General features: G+C 40.1%; 1 protein-coding gene across 1 annotated transcript in view; it reads left to right on the top strand.

The window, feature by feature from the left end:
- Positions 1 to 19,400, top strand: part of capn5a (calpain 5a) — a 32,435-nt gene that overhangs the window by 132 nt on the left and 12,903 nt on the right. Inside the window, exons 2-3 of the mRNA XM_063005109.1 lie at positions 4,293 to 4,464; positions 13,975 to 14,106. Of these exons, the coding sequence (XP_062861179.1) occupies positions 4,300 to 4,464; positions 13,975 to 14,106 (297 nt within the window). The 5' untranslated portion in view covers positions 4,293 to 4,299. The remainder of the gene's footprint in view (positions 1 to 4,292; positions 4,465 to 13,974; positions 14,107 to 19,400) is intronic.

The raw sequence follows: 19,400 nt of genomic DNA, 5'->3' as shown, positions 1-19,400 counted from the left end.
TCAGTGTTTTTATTTCTTCCTTTCATTCCTCACCGTGGCTTCCTGGAACGGATGTGCAGAGTCATTTTTGTGTGTTTGGCTTGAATGTAACTTTCTTCCTCTTTCTTGGTTTTCTGTTGTATTGGATAAAAGAGTTAAGATACAGAATAGATGTTTCCAGATCACATAACACTTTCCTTTACCTGTTTACCTGTGATTACATGTTTGTACATGCATGTATGTGCTTGTTTAATTTAGGGCTGAACAGTTTGATGTGACACCAGTATCTGTTTTCTTTTGTAAGGAGTTGTTGTGCATTTACAGTCAAAAGTTTACACACCCTTAAAACGTTTCTTTTTTTAATGTATTTGAAGATTGTAGTCTTGGTCCTGATTTTCTGTGTATACAGTATTAGATTAGGCTTCTTTGTCCACACAAACAACAAAACAAAAAGCGATTTGACTTGATTTAAGTGTAAATGAAAGTAAAACAAAATCCAGTGGGTAAAAAAGATGCTGCTTTGAGCAGCCACCAACATGATCTGTTTAAGAGAAATGTACTTAAACAAAGGTAGTTTTTTTTCTTAGTACATTCCTGCTTATTCTTAGTATGATCAGCCACAAACCAGCTTCCTTCTTGTACAACAGTCATTAAGCCGATAATAAGGTAAAGCTCACTTGACTGTGGACAGTGCATGTTTTTCTGCTTTTCTGTGTATACAATATTAGATTAGGCTTCTTTGTCCTCACAAACAACAAAACAAAAAAGCAATTTGACTTGATTTAAGTGTAAATAAAAGTAAAACAAAATCCAGTGGGTAAAAATTATAAATCCACCACATCTATTTTAGTATTTTCATCAACAGGTTATATTCTATCTAAGAGAAATGTAGTTAAACAAAGGTGTTTTTTTTTTTTAGTATGATCAGCCACAAACCAGCTTCCTTCTTGTACAACAGTCATTAAGCCAATGATAAGGTAAAGCTCGCTTGACTGTGAACAGAAATGTTGTGTGTATTTTTGACCAGCTTACCCCAGTAAACTAAAATTAATAAAACTAACAAAAACAGATTCTATAATAATTCAGGACTCAGACTGGTGCATTGGTATCAGATTGCCAAGTCCTTCCTAATTCCTTCTTTCCATTTCACAGTACCCTGTGGTGCATTCTGTTTTGAAATATGTGATCTCACATTTAACGCTGGCACACTGACAGCAGAATGCTTTTCTTTTTAACACTTAGCACATCTGGGTATCATTATTCCAGTTTAGTGGAGGTTCCAAATGTAGCTGTACATTTATTTTCAGGTGGGGGTTGTGGAAGGGAACACTTTACAAAAAGCAGGAATACCCTGGACAGTGCACCAATCAATCGCAGGGCTTCGGACGTCCTGCCCTCAGGCATAGCCAGCCACGTCTGTGAGGATGCCATGCCAGTCGATAGCAGCTCTGAGATTTGAACCTGCATCTCGGTGGTGGTGGGATAGTGTAATAGAACGCTGCGCTACCCAAGCTAATAAGTGTCATTTGTTAATCGTTTTTGCAATGTTGGGGTAAAAATTATGATAATGAGGAAACCCCTGAGATGAATATGCAGTATTAAATCACAATTCTTATTGCGGTCAGTGAGCATTTCGATGATTTGAAAGCTTCGATATGCATTATATGTAGGTGTTTTGTAACTGTGACTGCACATATATATTCACAATATTCTGTTTTTGTTCGTATTAAACATTTTTGTTTGCTTTCTGCTTCACGTTTGTTTTCCTCGTTAAGGGCAGAGTAGGCAGAGAGCTGATCTGATGGGTGGATTTGATTACTGATCTGAGCTTTTAACAGAACAGGTTTGTCAGGCTGTAGGTGTGTCTGTCATCTTGTTTCTGAACTGTTGTTTCCTAATCCTGCTCCAGTCACACACCTGTTTGACCAAAGTGCTATGTTTGATAATGAACAGATGAGTTTAGTGAGAGCAAAGAGTTCTACCAAGTGGTGACACTCCCCTTATTCAAATGGTAACATGTTTATTAGTTGGCATTAACATTCTTTGTCTTGAACTAGAAATGTGGATAGAATGAAAACAGGTGAGCGTCTCCTAGTGCTCCCTGGGTAATAACATTTTATATACAGTCATTATGAGAGGGCAAAAAGAGTTCTGACTCTTTTTTGTGAGAAGATACAGTCACTGTATGCCAAAAAGTAAAATGTAGTAAGTGTACCAGCCCATTTTGAGCCCTGCCGCTTTCTAGAGATGTAAAATATGCTATATCACTAAATGTATGTGAACACCTGACCTTTAGCTTGTTGGATCACTCATTCCAATGTCGCAGGTATTTATATGGGAAACCCTTCCCCTTTGAAGCTATAACAGCCTCCACTTTTTTAAGCAGGCCTTCCATGAGACTTAAGAGTGTGCCTGTTGTAGCCAACGTTCTAATTAATCCCAGAGGTGTTTTGAGGCATTTCTCTGGATTTTCTTCACCAAACTTGTCAAACCAGCCACAGTCAGTCCTTCAGACAGCTGCCATAAAGTTTAAACCATATCATTAGTTTTTTTGTAATTGTTTATACACCATTTAGCAAAGGATGTGGCTGAAACACCTCAATTAGGAAGGATGTCCACATGCTTAGTCATGTAGTGTAAATGGTGGGTAGAGCTAAGATCATTCGCAACACTCTATTCCTTTAAGACCTTGTTTTGAAACATTGATGCATTCTCTTGTTATGGCAGTAACTCACAGTGAGAAGCAGCTTGTGGTCACTGACTATGGGCAGCTGAGCAACACCAGCACTCCATTTACGTAACCATGCTTAATGTCTTGGCTTCCAGTATTTACGACCATAAACTCTGTGCATCTTCAGCAGTCTGCTTGCTGTCACGATGATTATCCAGACCATAAGCAGGTTTTACTGGGCGGGTATCATCATGGCCACTCATCATCCAGCTAATCTACCAGACAACAGGCCTGTGTTTGCTTTTCTGTAGTGGTGAGCAGATCCCTGCTTTCCTTTCAGGTTTTACAAGTACATTTGCAGAAGAGAGAGCAGAAGCAACGCGTCTAAGAAAATGAAACAGAAGTGCCATGTTTATTAGATTTTTAGTTTCACAAAAGTCGTGCTGCTGTTCTTCGGGAGATCGTTTTTTCAGCTACAGGCAATTCATAGTCAAATTTTCAAGCAAAGCAAGGAAATCAGTTAGTGAGTCACTGCCATGACATTTCCCACACAATATCTTGTGGATGATTATACAAAAGCCCACAGTGATACTCTGATAACTCAGGAATGGCTCATTATGAGCTTGCATTTCTTTTTGTCTCTTTCTGTCTATTGGGCCTCTTCTTTACAGCTCCTCGTTCTCAACGTCTGTAACCAAAACACTTGTAAATGACTAAAAGCGCAAAAGGAAGTACATTACTGTGAGCCACCATCATTAATACCACAGCATTCCTGTTGCACTGGAGACCTTCTGTAACTTCACCTCTGCTTCCTTTACTGTCTCTGTTATCTGCTTCTGTTCATTTGCATTACATTTACGCAACGGGGGAGAAGAGAGCTGGACAAAATCCACCACCAACCAAATACAGCAGGCAAAACCAAAAATGAGTTGCGATACTGATGTGATTAAAAAGGGATTTAACTAAAAAAACTTTCTTTTTATTGCATCCATGTTTGCCATGGAAGATATACTACATATTTAATTAAATAAAGTGACCGTAAACACACTGTGCACTGTGATTACAGACATTACCAATTTCACATCCAAATTCCAGACAGGGTTGCCAGACTTCTCTAAATACCTGGCAACCCTATCTCAAACATAAAACCAGGTTCTTACACTTACAAGAGTTTAGTATGTGTTAACCTGAACTTTATGGCCAGAAGTATGTGGACAAATCTGTTATTGTAGCAACCACTGTTCTGGAAAGACTTTCTACAAGATTTCGGAGTTTGTCAGAGGGATTTCGGGCCCATCCAGCTTACAATGCAGTTGTGAAGAGAGGAGCTAAAGTTTCTCCTCAGTGCTGAAGAAAAGATCGATATTAAATTGGTCAGGGGTGGACGCCTTAAGAGAGACTCTGAGTGCATCTGACAGGTCAAATTAGTCAATTATGACTGAATACAATTTTAAGGAACTGCGGGTTAAAGGCCTTGCTCAGGTGCCCAACAGTGGCTTTAACTGGCAACTTTGTGATTACTTGTGTAGTACCTTTACCACTGAGCTACCGCTGCCCTTACATGCTGTAATTAGACAGCCTTTTCATATTTCAGATTTATATTCACATCCCTTCTCCTTCTGTGCTTTTATTTGTGTTTTAGCATCAGGATGTTCTCCTCGGTGAAGCCGTTTGAGGGGCAGCAGTTTGCATCTTTGAAGAAAGAGTGCCAGCAAAACAGGAGGCTGTTTGAGGATCCACTGTTTCCCCCTGAGGATCGCTCGCTTTTCTACCAGGGCAACCAAATTGGCAAAGTTACCTGGAAGAGACCCAAGGTGAGAGACTGTAGGAACAAAGAGACGATCTTTATTACAGAGTGCCTTAGCAAAAGAAATAAAGCTAAAGTCCTATTTGGTTTAAGTACTGTGGACTATTGCTTATTTACATTTTTCTGCAGTGCTGGTCAGATGTTTTAGTTCTGTCCGCTTTAACATCTCTGTTTTTTCCCAGTCCTTCTGCATTTATGAAAGAAATATGTAGACCGTTGCTGGCCGAGGCAGGCCGGATGCCAACATGCGTATGCACTTTACTGTTTCAGCATGCAAACATAGGTTTGACAAGTTTGGTGTGTAGGTAGTGACTTTGGAGCATTCTTTGACCTATCTCATGTCTATCCTCTAGAACTTTGGAATAACTTTTTTTCTTAGGTGCACCAGCACAAAAGTTAGGTGCACCCAAATTTTCGACCACATCGCATTTAACACCTCAGTTTTACAGGTTCACTTTTTTTTTCTTCTTTTTTTTAAATTGCTGTCCATATAGGCAATATTGACTACTAAATAACTAACAATCTGGTCAATATAAAGTTCTTTATTTGAAGCACAATTCTACAAAGGGGGGGGGGGGGGGCACGGTGGCTAAGTGGGTAGCACTGTCATCTCACAGCAAGAAGGTCCTGGGTTCGATCCCCAGGTGGGGCGGTCCTGGTCCTTTCTGTGTGGAGTTTGCATGTTCTCCCCGTGTCTGTGTGGGTTTCCTCCGGATGCTCCAGTTTCCTCCCACAGTCCAAAGACGTGCAAGTGAGGTGAATTGGAGACACTAAATTGTCCATGATTGTTTGGAATAAACTTGTGTGAAATGATGAACCTAACTATTGTTCTTGTGATGAATGTAACCAAAGTGTAAAAAACATGACGTTAAATTCTTAACAAACAAACAAACAAACAAGAAGGGGGGGGGGGGGGCGCGAGTGCCTGTCCAGGGGGCGTGGCATTATGAGATTTTTTTTAACTTTTAAAACTAAAGCAATTCATTTTTCATCACAGGAGACATATTTGATTAGTCTTGCTGACCACGCACAAACGCACGTTTAATGTTATCCAGATTAAAAATACGGCTAACTGTGAAGATAAATCGGTGACTGAACAATGAGTGCTGTTATAGTACGTGTGTGTGTCTTTAAGAAAGGTGTGGGAGATGCTCTGTTCACAGTGTCGCTATAAGTGAGTCATGAGTCGATTCATAAGATGCGAATCGTAAGTTTCTTTTCACAGTTATCTCTTTTACTGTTATAATGAATGTTGCGGTTTTAAATAAACACCAGTTACTGGAACATTCTGTGTGACTCGCTTACCTTATAAAGCTCAGGCTTAATTACACTGCTATTACCACAGAGAGGTAACCGAGTCAGACTCGTTCTGCCTGTGGAGCTAAAGTTTAATCAGTCAAAGCAGATGATCCTGAACTAACGAACTTAGTAACTGATGAACTTTTGGCTCTGTAACGTTTTCTGCTCTCATCTACATCAAAAGCAAGAACCGCTTACGATTTACTAAAGGGAACCACGAGTTTATATCATGTGTTCATAGAATCGGCTCACATGGGATCGGGCTGTATTATCTACATGAAATAATACGTATTTTTAATCATCAAAATTGCATCATGTGTATAATGTGCACAATGTTAATTATTTTGGCTTGTCGAGAGCTTTCGCAATGTTTTTTTGTGATAGCTCAGTGGTTAAGGTTCTGGACTAGTAATCAAAAGGTTGCCGGTTCAAGCCCCACCACCGCCAAGTTGCCTCTGTTGAGCCCCTGAGCAAGGCCCTTAACCCTCAATTGCTCAAAATTGTGTTCAATCATACCTGTAAGTCGCTTTGGATAAAAGCATCTGCTAAATGCTGAAAATGTAAATGAAAATGTAAATTGCGATTGGTGACGTCGGGGCGGGGCGGGCAGATGGCGAGTTTGCGCGTGCGTGCGTGCGGGTGTGTGTGTGTGTGTGTAAGTTCGCGGTCAGCACACGGAGCGGGGCGCATGTCCAAAAAGGTTAAAAACCCCTGGTTTAGACCACGATATGGGCCTAATGTGTGTCTGTTGTTGAACCACAGGGAGACTTTGTAGAGTCGCGGACACTTTTTTCCCTCGAACGGCTGGGTGCGACCTCAGATTTTTTTTGAGTCACACCATTGAGAAATTAGGTCGCACATGCTCTAGAGCCCTGACTGGTTCAGGATGGCAATGGAAGGACATTCTTACTAGGTGTCATGAAGGGGATCTACATCTCCTCCATGTAGTCATTTAACTGGAGTCCCACAGGGTTTTTTACTTCGTCCTCTTTTTTTTCTGTACACAGCCACTCTTTTGGTAAAACTATATTTTTCCATGGCTTCTCTTACCATTCCTATGCTGATGATACTCAGCTCATATTGTCTTCTCCTCCTTCAGGCACCTGAGTCTCAGCTTGCAATTCGTCATGTCTGGCAGATATTTCATTATTGTTGTTGAAAACTAAACCTAGTAAGCCTGAGCTGTTCTTTATTTCTGCAGAGGTCTAGTTATCGCTTTTAATGACATTCAGATCAAAGCATTGTCAGAATGATCTGGCCATCCCTTTCTTTGGACGCCTCTTAGATTCTTGTCCACTCTTGTCATGTTGAGGATGAACTCCTCCTGAAAAGTCTTTCCATGTCCTTAATTAGACCTCTGCATCTTTAGTCAGTCAAGTTACTGCCACATTACTCCACTACGAGCTTAAGGCAGGTTAGGACACCTACACTAAGCATCCTGTAGCTGTCTTGACCTACCTTAAAGCTCTTATCAGATCTTGTTCTATACCTCGAACCCTTGGAGCCACAAATATGGTTCATCTTGATCCACCCATCAGAACTCAAGGAAGACATCAAGGCGCTTCTCTGTACTTGCACCAGGGTGTGCAGTGAACTCCCACTGTCTGAGGGCAGTTATAGCCTAGTGGTTAAGGTACTGGACTAGTAATCAAAAGGTTGCTGATTCAAGCCCCACCACTGCTAGGTTGCCACTGCTGGGTCCCTTAGCAAGGCCCTTAACACTCAATTGCTTAGATAATATACTGTCACAGTACTGTAAGTTGCTTTGGATAAAAGCGTCTGCTAAATATTGAAAATGTAAATGTTAGAACAGCCGATTAAATGAAAACAAACCAAATACTTACCTTACACTTACTAACGTCTTTCAAAGGAAGAAAACAAACAAAAAAAACCTTGTTGTCTAACTATGCAGTATGCATCTTTGTTCTAACATGGTTTCAGATGTGTTTGTCTTGTACTAGATTAAGCAAATGTTACAGTGATTGAACTTTTGTTAGTTGCTCTGGATTAGAGTGTCGGCTAAATGCTATAAATGTAGGATCTCTGGTGGCCTGCACAGGACCCTGATCTCTACCCCACTGAACATCCTTGTTGGGAAGCAGATTGCGAGGCAGGCCTTCCTGTCCAACATCACTGCCTGATCTTCCAGACTATTTTAAAAACACTCACACATTTCCAGACACTCAAATCTGGAGGAAAGCCTTCTAAGAGGAGAATTGAAATGGGATTTATAGTAAGTTTATAGTTTGGTGTCCACATAGTTTTATTTTCTTGATCATGCGCTACTATCAGTGTTACTAGTTCATTAAGTGACATGACATTGTGACTCAAATTCCTTTGTGTGTGAAATGTGTCTGTGATCTTGAAAGCTATTCATACCACTCGTGCTTTACTGCATTGTTGAGCAAACTCAAATGAAATTAATAGAGGCTAATGGAACCACTTACTCCAGTTCTTATAATAACTCCATCGGCCGGATGAGATCTTGTCATGAGAAACACGTCTAAAGAAAGTATAAGTGAATTTGGCTTGAAAGGGAAAGGAATTGAAATGTTATTAATGCAGGAACAAACTTGGTGTAGAATTTATAAGTCAATCCTTTTACTGGTGAAGAAAAATGATGAAAAATGAGATGAAAAAAACCCTCGATAAACTAATGGACTGCATTCTGGGTGGCTAAGTGGGTAGCACTGTTGCCTCACAGCAAGAAGGTCCTTTCTGTGTGGAGTTTGCATGTTCTCCCTGTGTCCGCGTGGGTTTCCTCCGGGTTTTCCGGTTTCCTCCCACAGTCCATTGAACATGACGTTAAAATCCTGATAAACAAACAATGGACTGCATTCCAAATCATACACTACTGTGCTTAGTAGTATGTCAAATTAGTGCTCTACCAATGAAATAATTACGCACTATTTAGTTTTTCTAAATAGTTGAATTTTTCATGTGTTGTCACTTTTCCTATGAATTTTAGAAACAACTTACAGTTAAACATGTAGCTGCTTGTCAGGAAAGTAGAGAGCACAATACATGTGGTAAAAAGAGTTTATTTCTTTTAATTCATGCATTGTGAACAGATATTATTTATAAAAGGAGGAAAATAAAAGCAGCCTGAATGCAGCTTTGTAAAGTCTTTGATGTGTAATGCATAGTCGCACTAACGCATACTTTCTCCAACACGTGCTGACCACTTCTTTTTCATACAGAGATCCATATCACACACTGATAGTCACACACTGATCCCCATTATTCCTCGTCTTTGTGCAGGCACCATTAATCAGCCAGCAGAGGTTGTAATTGCAGCCATTATAAGGAATCACCTCCTAACTGCTGCGATTGACTCAGCTGAGTCAATCATTATCTGTATAGAATCTGTTGCATTGATTTGAACTTGCCAGTGTGAGATGTTGGCTCTGGTGTGCTAGAGTGTTTTACCTCTGCGCCATCTAAGAGCCCCTTTGTGTGTGTGTGTATGTGTGTGTGTGTACACTTGGGTGGTGCAGCATTAAAACTCACTGGCTGACTGCTTTCAGCTGTTCAGGCATCTACAGAGACATGGTTTTCATTTTTGAGGAAAAGGGAGGGGGTGTCTGAAGAGCTTAGCTATTGGGATGTGCACTTATCAGCGCACTCGGTGTGTCAGTTCCAAGCCTGGAAAAATGTATACGAGAGGAGCTAAAATAAAATAAATATCATTCTGTCATTAAAAGCAAAATGAACAAAACCTCAATTTAAAAATCATTAGTGCAATTCCTGTCAGCACTCTGAACATCATCTGATTCCTGTCCTGTTTTTCTTCACATCTGCCTTGTCTATAATTTCTCTGTAGTAGGACAGTGTTAGATGTTATTTCTCACATATTGGTCAGTGAGAGCTCACCAGCAGATACATTACAGCTGAGAGTCCTCCACAAAGCTTCTGACTCCATTCTGACTGGTCAGCAGTATCGATCGGACCCTCACATTACATTCCAGCATTAAATATTAACAGCACACAGTTAAGAAATCTGGTAGAACTGATTTTTATCTTTACAGCATGTGGATTTTTCTTCAGGGCTTTTAGGTTGAATACTCACATTCATGCTTTTGGTTTGTGGTGCTGCTACAGCAGACATGGCTTTAGAAAGTGGAAATGGATGGGATGGATGGATTGGTTTTAAAGTAGGGTGGGGTTGACCCTTTTTTATGGGTGGAGATTGTTTAAAGTGTACAAACTGGGTGGGGTGTTTGGACACATTAATAGTAGCAACAGAACGTACATACATTGACATGGCAACCTTGCATGGCAAAACCACAGTGGAATGTTTTGTTTAGTAAAAATGTATTGATTTAATGCAGTCCATGGCCAAAAGTATGTGGACAACTGACCATAAGCTTGTTTGATATTCTATTCCAAAACTCTAGGTGTCAATATGGTGTTGCCCACCACCACCCCTTTGCAACTGTGACAGCCTCCAGTCTTCTGAGATGCCTCTCTAGAAGATTTTATATTGTGTCTGTGGGAATTTGTGTTTTACATTTGTACTAAAACACGATGCAAAATATCTACACGCAGCTCAACATGCGCAGATATAAACATGCAGTCAGACTCCATACTGACACAACTGGCTTTACCATTTGTGATTTTAATGCATATCAGTTTATCTGAATGTGCCCTTAATTCATGCACACTAAGGGTGGGTTTGTGGTGGGTTTTCAAATCTGAACTGTACAGTTTGTAGCTGCACGCTTAGTTGGAATTAGGCTTCAGTTATTGGAAATGAATCAAAATGACCTTTGTATCCAACAGCATTAATAGAACAATATTTTTGTCCATTTTGTTGGTGACTTTGTAATCATTGATATTGGACATACTCAATGTGAATTCATGATTTGCCTTTTTACACTGGCTAGCGGTGAATTCTTCCAAAATATTGACAAAAACATACTGTTATCTGTATTTCTCTACCTCTTGTGTCGGCACCTTGACCAGACAGTAAAAATTGCTGTTTAAGAAGCAAGAAAGGTTTTTCCCATCCAGCTTTCCATAACGCATCCCAACCAGGCTGGTGGCACCACTATATCTTGAACTTTGGTCTTTGTGGGGTTGGGCTATAAGATTAGATTGCTGAGACCTTGGGCATTCTTAATGATTTCAGTTCTTCAGTTATTTACACATAATTTGTAATAGTAAAAAACAAATAAAATATTGACCAGTTCAATTTTGATAGGTAAGTGTATTTTACACACACACAAATGCTTGGAATAAAATGCATTTTGGGGTTCAGGGAGATGTAGAATATGCTTAGATTGCAAAATCATTCTGGTTACTCATGCTGATGATCTTAATGACCACTTTTATTAACATTGTAGACCAAACAAAACCAGGACCCATTGCTGCTAGCAAGCGGCAGCTTTTCATGAAAACCTAGAGAATGGCAGCAAGATTCGCAATCGCAACATCAGCTCAAAATACCAAACCACACCCCAACACAGAGTAATGATTACACCATAGTGTAAACAGTAGCAGGTGGATTGGAGCAGATCTGTAGAAGTCCTGGTGGAGTCTGACCCTGTGGAGATCCTCAAGCTCTTCCACAGTTTATACAGTTTCAACCACGAACCATCAGACTTTGTCTAAACTATCTACTTTTCTCAGCATGTGCTACTCAAACATTCCTGTGCTTATATCTCACAGACCCTGCAGACATCAGAGGGCACATTATAGAAACAGCAACGCCAGCAACCTCATCTACCCCCAACTGTTGCAACAGTCTCAAACAGTGGTGGTAGGTGGGGTCTGGAATTGTCAATCAGCCGTCCAAAAAGCTGACTTCATCTCAGCTTATGCACTTTCTCACAGCCTTGACTTCCTGGCACTGACTGAGACGTGGATCACCACCGAGAACTCAGCAACACCAGCAGCCTTATCCTCTGCCTACACCTTCTCTCATACACCGAGAGGATCTGGTAGGGGTGGTGGTACAGGTTTGCTCCTGACCAAGAAATGGCAATTCACTACTGTGAATGTTTCTCACCTTAACATTTCATCTTTCGAATTTCATGCTATTACTGTTACTTTTCCGATTACTCTTAATGTCATTGTTATTTACAGACCACCTGGCGCACTGGGAGACTTCATAGGAGAGCTCATAGGAGAGCAGCCCAGATTCTGGTGCAATCACTTGTAATCTCTCGGTTGGACTACTGCAACTCCCTCCTGGCAGGAGCTCCCATGGCCACTATTAAACCCTTACAGCTCATTCAAAATGCAGCTGCCCGTCTAGTCTTTAACCAACCTAAACACTGCCACATCACCCCACTGCTGCGTTCTCTTCACTGGCTTCCTGTAGCCACACGCATTCAGTTTAAAACACTGACGCTCGCCTACAAAGCCAAAAATGGACCAGCCCCAAGCTACCTTCGGGGTCTAATCAAACCCCGCTCTGTACCACGCAACCTCCGAGCCTCTAGTCTAGCTCGACTTGAGCCTCCATCCAGGACTAAAGGAAGACAAGCATCAAGGCTGTTCTCTGTTCTAGCGCCCAAATGGTGGAACGAACTTCCTCTGTCTGTCCGAACAGCTGAGTCTCTTGCTGTCTTTAAAAAACGATTAAAAACACACCTTTTTACTAAACACTTAGGCTGATTTGTACTTATTTACTAACACTTTATTCCAATCTTTTCCATTTAAAAAAAAAAAAAAAAAAAAAAAAAAAAAGGCACTTTGGTTCTAACAGGTTTTAGCAGAGTTGTGTTCTTCGACTGTTGTCTATCTAAACTTAAGGAATGAAATGTTCACTATGGAAGCACTTCTGTAAGTCGCTCTGGATAAGAGCGTCTGCTAAATGCTGAAAATGTAAATGTAAATGTTTTTTACCTGCAGTGAGCTCCCTTGGTGTCTCTGAGCCTCATGAAGTATGTTTGTGTGTTTTTGATTTGCAAACATGGCAGCCTCCCATGCGAAATGGCTAGCGTCTCAAGACACCATGGTGGTTGTGTGTGTGTGTGTGTGTGGTTGGGGGTGGTAACCAGCAGCTTTAGGAGCTGTTAGAACTGCCGGGCCAAAATTCTACCATATGCATCTTGAACATAAAATACTATACAAACTGAGTGACTCTAGGGTCATGGGTTTGAACATTTCCCCCTGGTATTGTATGTAAGGAGTTTTGGATGTTCTCCCCATGTCTGTATGTGTTTCCTGTGAATATTCTGGTTTTCACCAACCTCTTCAGAATTGGCTGCAGTAAATTGCCCTTATGAATGAGTGAATGGGTCAGTGTGTAGTCTTTTCAGAATGTATTCCTGTCCACACCCTGTTTCTGAGCAGAGCTTTGGGCAGGTTGGTTGTGTTCAGTATTTGAAATATGCACATAAAAATAATTCCTTATACATTATATAGCTAAAAGTATGTGAACATTCTCCCTTATAATTAATTTCAGGTGTTTCAGCCCCAACATTTGCTAACATCTGTTGAAAATCAATTATCTAAAGATAATTGTGCTTTCTGGCAACAGTTTGGGGAAGCTCCATTTTGATTCAAGCATAACTGTGCCCCTTTGTACAAAGTCATGAAGTCTCCATTGGCCTTTACAAAGCTGTGACCTCAACCACATCGTCTCTGAGATAAAACGAAACATTAATTACAAGCCAGGACCAACATCAGAGCCTGACCTCACAAATGCTCGTTTTGCCTGAATGGGCGCAAGGTCTCCGAGACATACTCCAAACGCTTTAGCACCAAAGAGGAAGGGAAACTCCATGTTAATACCCAGGGTTTTAAACTGGGATGTACACCAAGCTCAGGGTGGCATGGTGGCTAAGTGGGTAGCACTGTCACCTCACAACAAGATGGTCCTGGGTTTGATCCCCAGGTGGGTCCGGGTCCTTTCTGTGTGGAGTTTGCATGTTCTCTCCGTGTCTGTGTGGGTTTCCTCTGGGAACTCCGGTTTCCTCCCACAGTCCAAAGACATGCAAGTGAGGTGAATTGAAGATACAAAATTTCCCATGACTGTGCTCGATATAACCTTGTAAACTAGCGAATCTTGTGTAATGAGTAACTACCGTTTCTGTCATGAATGTAACCAAAGTGTGTAAAATATGCAGTTAAAATCCTAATAAACAAACAAACACAACGTCAGGTGTCCACATACTTTTTGCTCTATCTTTATGGTAAGACTTGTTTTTAAATTTTATTTGGCATGACTGTCTAAAATAAAGAACTGTTGCTTTGTATCTTTTTTCAGGAACTGTGTGAAGACCCACATCTCTTTGTAAATGGAATTAGTGCCCACGACCTGCACCAGGGACAGCTGGGAAACTGCTGGTTTGTTGCAGCCAGTTCCAGTCTCGCCTCCAGAGAGTCTCTGTGGCAAAAAGTGAGTGTCTGTCTGTCTGTCTCACTTAGTTTCAGGTGTAATGGTGAGAACTGAAGGCTAAGGTGTAGTTAGTTGGACTGTGGGTGGCGTGTATGTTTGGACAGTGATTAATGATTGGTTTGGGAGTGATTAGGTTGGACTGAGCTAATACTAAAGTAAAGAAACAAAGTACAGGGCAAACCAGGATCTAGCCATTAGTCATTTGTGTGTGTGTATGTGTGTGTGTGTGAGGAGTTGGTTAGAAAGCTAAGTTAAACTTTGTTAGCCAGGTGACTCCTCTATTGCAATACCTCTGCAACCACTCTGGCCGAGGAGAGTCGAAGAATAGCACCCGCTCCATCAAACATATAAAGTCATAGGTTTCTTTATTTGCCTGACTGGGTTCAAGTAGCAAAATTTTCATAACAATTAAATGTCAAATGGTTTATTATTAAGAACTAATGTAGGTGATGCTTTATCAGATCTCTTTTGGTTTCTTTATTTATGATAGTCTAATTATAAGTCCCAATGAAACAAAAGCTTGTTGAAGAGGTAGTAGTCAGGAAATGTCAGACCATAATACATATTTATTTCCTGTGGGAAGGGATTTCCTGTACACTTACTGTTTGTTCTGTTTTCTGTTATTGTTTATTTTTATTTAGTCATCCTGTTCACCTGTTTCTCAGTTTTCATGCACTTTATTATAGTGTTTAAATAGAAGATACGTTTTAGAAACTGGTCATGCTGTTTCGTTTTACCTGACAGATTTCTTCCTCGAGTCTTCATACCTCATTATACTTCATGCACTGTTACACAATTAACTTTGCATTAGGAGCACTGGGACACAGAGCAGCTACAGATTAATGTGTGTTAACAAGATCTGACTCATTAAAGTCCCAAGGAGTAATGAGGCTCTTTGTATTAGATCATTTCATTCTTTTTTAACTGGAACCTTGTGGCTTAAATAGAAGTGAAAAATATTAATGATATCGCTTTTATACTGGGATTTTAATTATCAGTTCAGTATTGAACTCATATGATTTTTTTTATTTTAAATATGTGGATGTTTTGGTACTTGGTCTTCTGGTTTTCTTGCACCAGAAGGTGGATTGGATGCTCTGAATTGTTCCTTGGTGTGAGTTAGTAAATTTGTGATTCCCATTTGGTATTCCTACCTGTATTCTGGTCAGTGTTTTTGAGGTTGCACTAGACAACAATCTGTGGAAAACTTCACGCATCAGTTTATCGGGTTTAACCCTTTCAAACATGAACAACCTGCTACACACAATGATACATATGACAGTCACACGTACAACAGATTTGCTGAAATGGAAATGTAATTGGATTGTTTGGATTGTTTTCAGGTCTCTTTACTTTCTTTTTTGTGCAAAATGATTCACTTCTGGATCATGTATAATGACACTATATAAATCAATAGCCAACCCAGTCTAGTGGTTTCCAGTTCCTTATTGCAATTTCCTTGCCACATGCACCATGCCCTTTCTGTCTGAGAAGAGTTGCAGACTATCATGTGCCTCATCTGACACATGTGCAGTTGCCAGCTGCTTATTTTCACCAGTCAGTGGTAGAATACCACAGTGTGGTGTATTGCATACAGATAGTCACACTACGCCCTCTGTAATTCATCCAGCACCCATGCAGGCAGCTCGACCATACAGCAAAGGTTACAATAACCCTGTTGACCTCCCTCTTTCAGGCACGGCCAAGTTGATAGCACTGCTGAGATTCAAACTGGAGCTGACTGTAGTCATCAGTATACTGTAGACATTAGTGTGCTCTGCTGTGGCGGGCTAGCATGTTAAACTGCTGCACCAACTAGATGCGCTGTACATGTATTTATTATTTATTTAAGGTTGGTGCAGTGTTAATAATCATTACAGACGTTCTCCTGCAACGTTACTGTGCAGATACATGCTTCAGAAATGCACCCATCTGAAGAGTAGATTAGAATGTTTAATCCCTCGGCTTTAGTTCACACAGCAGCTTTCCTGGTGTTTACCTGGGACTTGTGCCAGCTCCTAACCTATTAAATTGCTACTGCAGTGTGTATTTTGATTCTGGAGAGCCTTCACGCGTTACTCCACTATCCCCAGTAAATTGTGTGTGAGTAATCTGGGTAAATATGCATGTGTGTAAGGAGTTTAAGAAGGCATTTTTTTAACCATTCACACATCGTCTTTCTCACTTCTCTTTCTTTCGCATCCAATCTTTCGACCCCTCACCTGGACACCCTGGTTCCCTTGTTTTTTCTCTCTGTTATACACCTTGTATTCTCTTGGGGTCTTATTAGCACTGTCTCTCAAACACGTCTGAACATTTTCCTTCTTTTCTCTCTCTGAGGAATCTGTCATTAGTGTTTCACACTCGATCACACACACACACACACACACACACACACACACACACACACACACACACCGATAATATGCAGGACGTGTTCAGGACTTTTTTTCTGTTATTTGTATATAGAGAATCTTCTAGCATCAGAGAAGCTCAGTACTGTGAGCTTTTCTCCTGATAAACAATGTTTGTTTGTTTAAAAATTCTCAGTTCTAGCCGCTCAGGTGGCGCAGCGGTAAAGTACGCTAGCTCACCAGAGTTGGGTTTCTAGATGCATCGTATCGAAACTCAGCTCTATCTTTCCGACTGGGTTGGGCGGCAGTATGAACAACGTTTGGCTGTTGTTCAGGGGCTTAGGGGTAGAGTCGGAGCATAGGTCCTCATAACTGGTACAACTGCGGTCCCTGCTGGTTGACTGACGGTGCCTGCACAGGGCTGAGGAATAACATTGAGGGGGGTGTGACCCTCCGTGCGCAGTGTCTCTCGGTGTATGAACTCGGCTCGTGCAGGTGAAAAATGCAGGCTGTACTGATTGCGTGCCGGAGGGGGCGCAAGTCAGTTGAGTGGCATCCTCAGTCAGCGGCAAAGGGTCGAATCAGTATAGGGGACACATTCAGGGTAATTGGACATGACTAGAATGGGGATAAAAAGTTGGGGGGAAAAAGTGGGAAAAAATAGATAATAAAAAAAAAATCAATCAAAAAAAAATTTCTCAGTTCTAAACAAGTAACCACAGACTTGAATATTACAACAGAAAGATCCTAGAAACATCCTTGTTAATGCCCTGGATGTCCATGGCTGGAATTCCAAAAGAGCATAGTTGGCTCTGGTTTCAGGATAGGAGGGATTGTATACTTGTCTGCTTGATTGTTTAAAGCAAATATAAACAATCTTGGCCAGTTGTTAGTTTATTAGTGAGGCCAACTGGTTTTATCTTAACAGATTTATCATCAGGAGGATGACACAGCAAGATTTTTCTGAAACCCTGGAAGTGTTTAATATACAACACATGTAAATCGTCTCAAACTTCAGTAAATAAGTTAAGTCTTAAAAGTAAATGTTTCAGAAATAGAATTACCATTTTATTGAGTTATTTACTTTAACATCCTGTTTGGAAATTTCTCTTAATGTTACAGCACAATCTGGAGTTTATATCTTTAGAAATACTTATCTTTTTTACACTTGCGAAAAACAACTTCACACCTAACTGATATGTTATCTGAGGGTTTTATTTTACCCGTGTGGATGTTGTGTAATTAACATTTGAAGTGAGTAAGAACTAAGTGAACTTAGATTATCTTATACAATTAAAACTCAATTTGTTCCCACCCTAATGAATATTTGCATCCACCCACTATTAAACCAGACTCACCCAACAGATTCTCTGGACTATTATTTTGTAAAAGTTTGGCCTTGCGAGACCTTTCTTAAAGTGTGTTGTCTGCTTTATATGCTTAAGAGGAAGCATGTGCTAGCCCTTACCTGTGTAGATTGGTACCTCTCAGGAAGGTGGAAGGCTCTGAAAGGCTCAATGGGTGTAAATTTGCAGTAGCAAATACAAAATGAAGTAAAATAAATTCAGAATGAATTCGGATTGTCCCACAGTCTCAGTGAAGAAAATCTGTCTTGAGAGTCCCTGAGAATGAGAAATTGTCTCTGTCCATGTTAGTTGACATGAATACCACAAAAGTACCGTTATTTCAGAAGATGATTAATAAAGTATGATCATAAATGTTACCAAGTATATGGCATAAATGTGGCCCTAGATGCTGCTATTGTAATAAAACCAAATGCCTGGTTTTTGTGCCCTTCAGTCCCAGTAAGGGAGGGTTGGTCTATCTGCCCAACAGTCCCTGTGAAGAAAGCGTGGCCTGTGTGGCCATCAGTCCAAGTAAATGAAGCACTGTTAATAGGATTAAGTATGATTAAAAACTGTTTAATACTAATCATATCATAACAAATCTAACTCTTATTTGATTGTCATAATTTCTAAGAGGAATAAAGCACACACCTAACAGGATAAACTCTGTGTGGAGAAAGACTGTCTTTAGTTTTGAATGTCATACATGGATGTGTATTGGAAATTGTGTCCCCCATACAGTTTACCCTCGGGATGAAAGGCACGATGAGGGGGCTGCAGTATTGATTACCATGTACAGTGCATGAAGTCTGATAGAACTGACCTTATACTGAGACAACATGGCCCACTTTTTAAATACAGTACACACACGCATGCACGCACGCACGCACACACACACACACACACACACACACTTATGTAAAAACTGTTAAAATGATGCAACTTCAAGCTGAAAAACTTTAATAATAAAATTACAATTAAAAATCAAAATGAAGGGAATTGTTTTCTTAATATGCGTTTAGATTCCCGAATAAGACTTTTTTATCTAAATGACATAAATAAAATATAAAATAAATAAAAAATAAAATAACAATAAGGAATGTAGTGTGAAATTTCGTAAATCTGACATTAAAATCTTTTTTGTTATAAATCAACATTCTTTGTTGACTAAAATGCTTTACAGCCTTCTGCTTTACAGTCTTTCACTTTACTGCATTGTATTATGATCAGTGTTTTCATGCAAGCATTGCAAACAAGCCCCAAAACAATCGTAATTCATAAATGTATTTATTCATTCATTCATTAGTCTGGAAAATCATTCAGTTACAGCCTGGTCTATGAAATGAAAAAATATCTAAAAGCAGCTTTTAATATTTTTTTAAATTAGTTTTCATGCTTCACCATGTGCATCGTGGATGCTGTCAAACAAAATTGTTTATTTAAATGGGCACAGAGAAGCCATCAGCTGTAGTCAGTCATAATCACTAACTAAATATACATACAGCAACAAAAATTACAGTGTTTTAAACAAACAGGTTGTTTTCCAATCATTCTGTCAAAAAAGCAAAAAGTTGCTGAAATGATTGCAGTGTTC

Source organism: Trichomycterus rosablanca, chromosome 11 (assembly GCF_030014385.1).
Source record: "Trichomycterus rosablanca isolate fTriRos1 chromosome 11, fTriRos1.hap1, whole genome shotgun sequence".
NCBI classification, from domain to species: Eukaryota; Metazoa; Chordata; class Actinopteri; order Siluriformes; family Trichomycteridae; genus Trichomycterus; species Trichomycterus rosablanca.
This window is presented reverse-complemented; position numbering and strand designations above follow the sequence as displayed.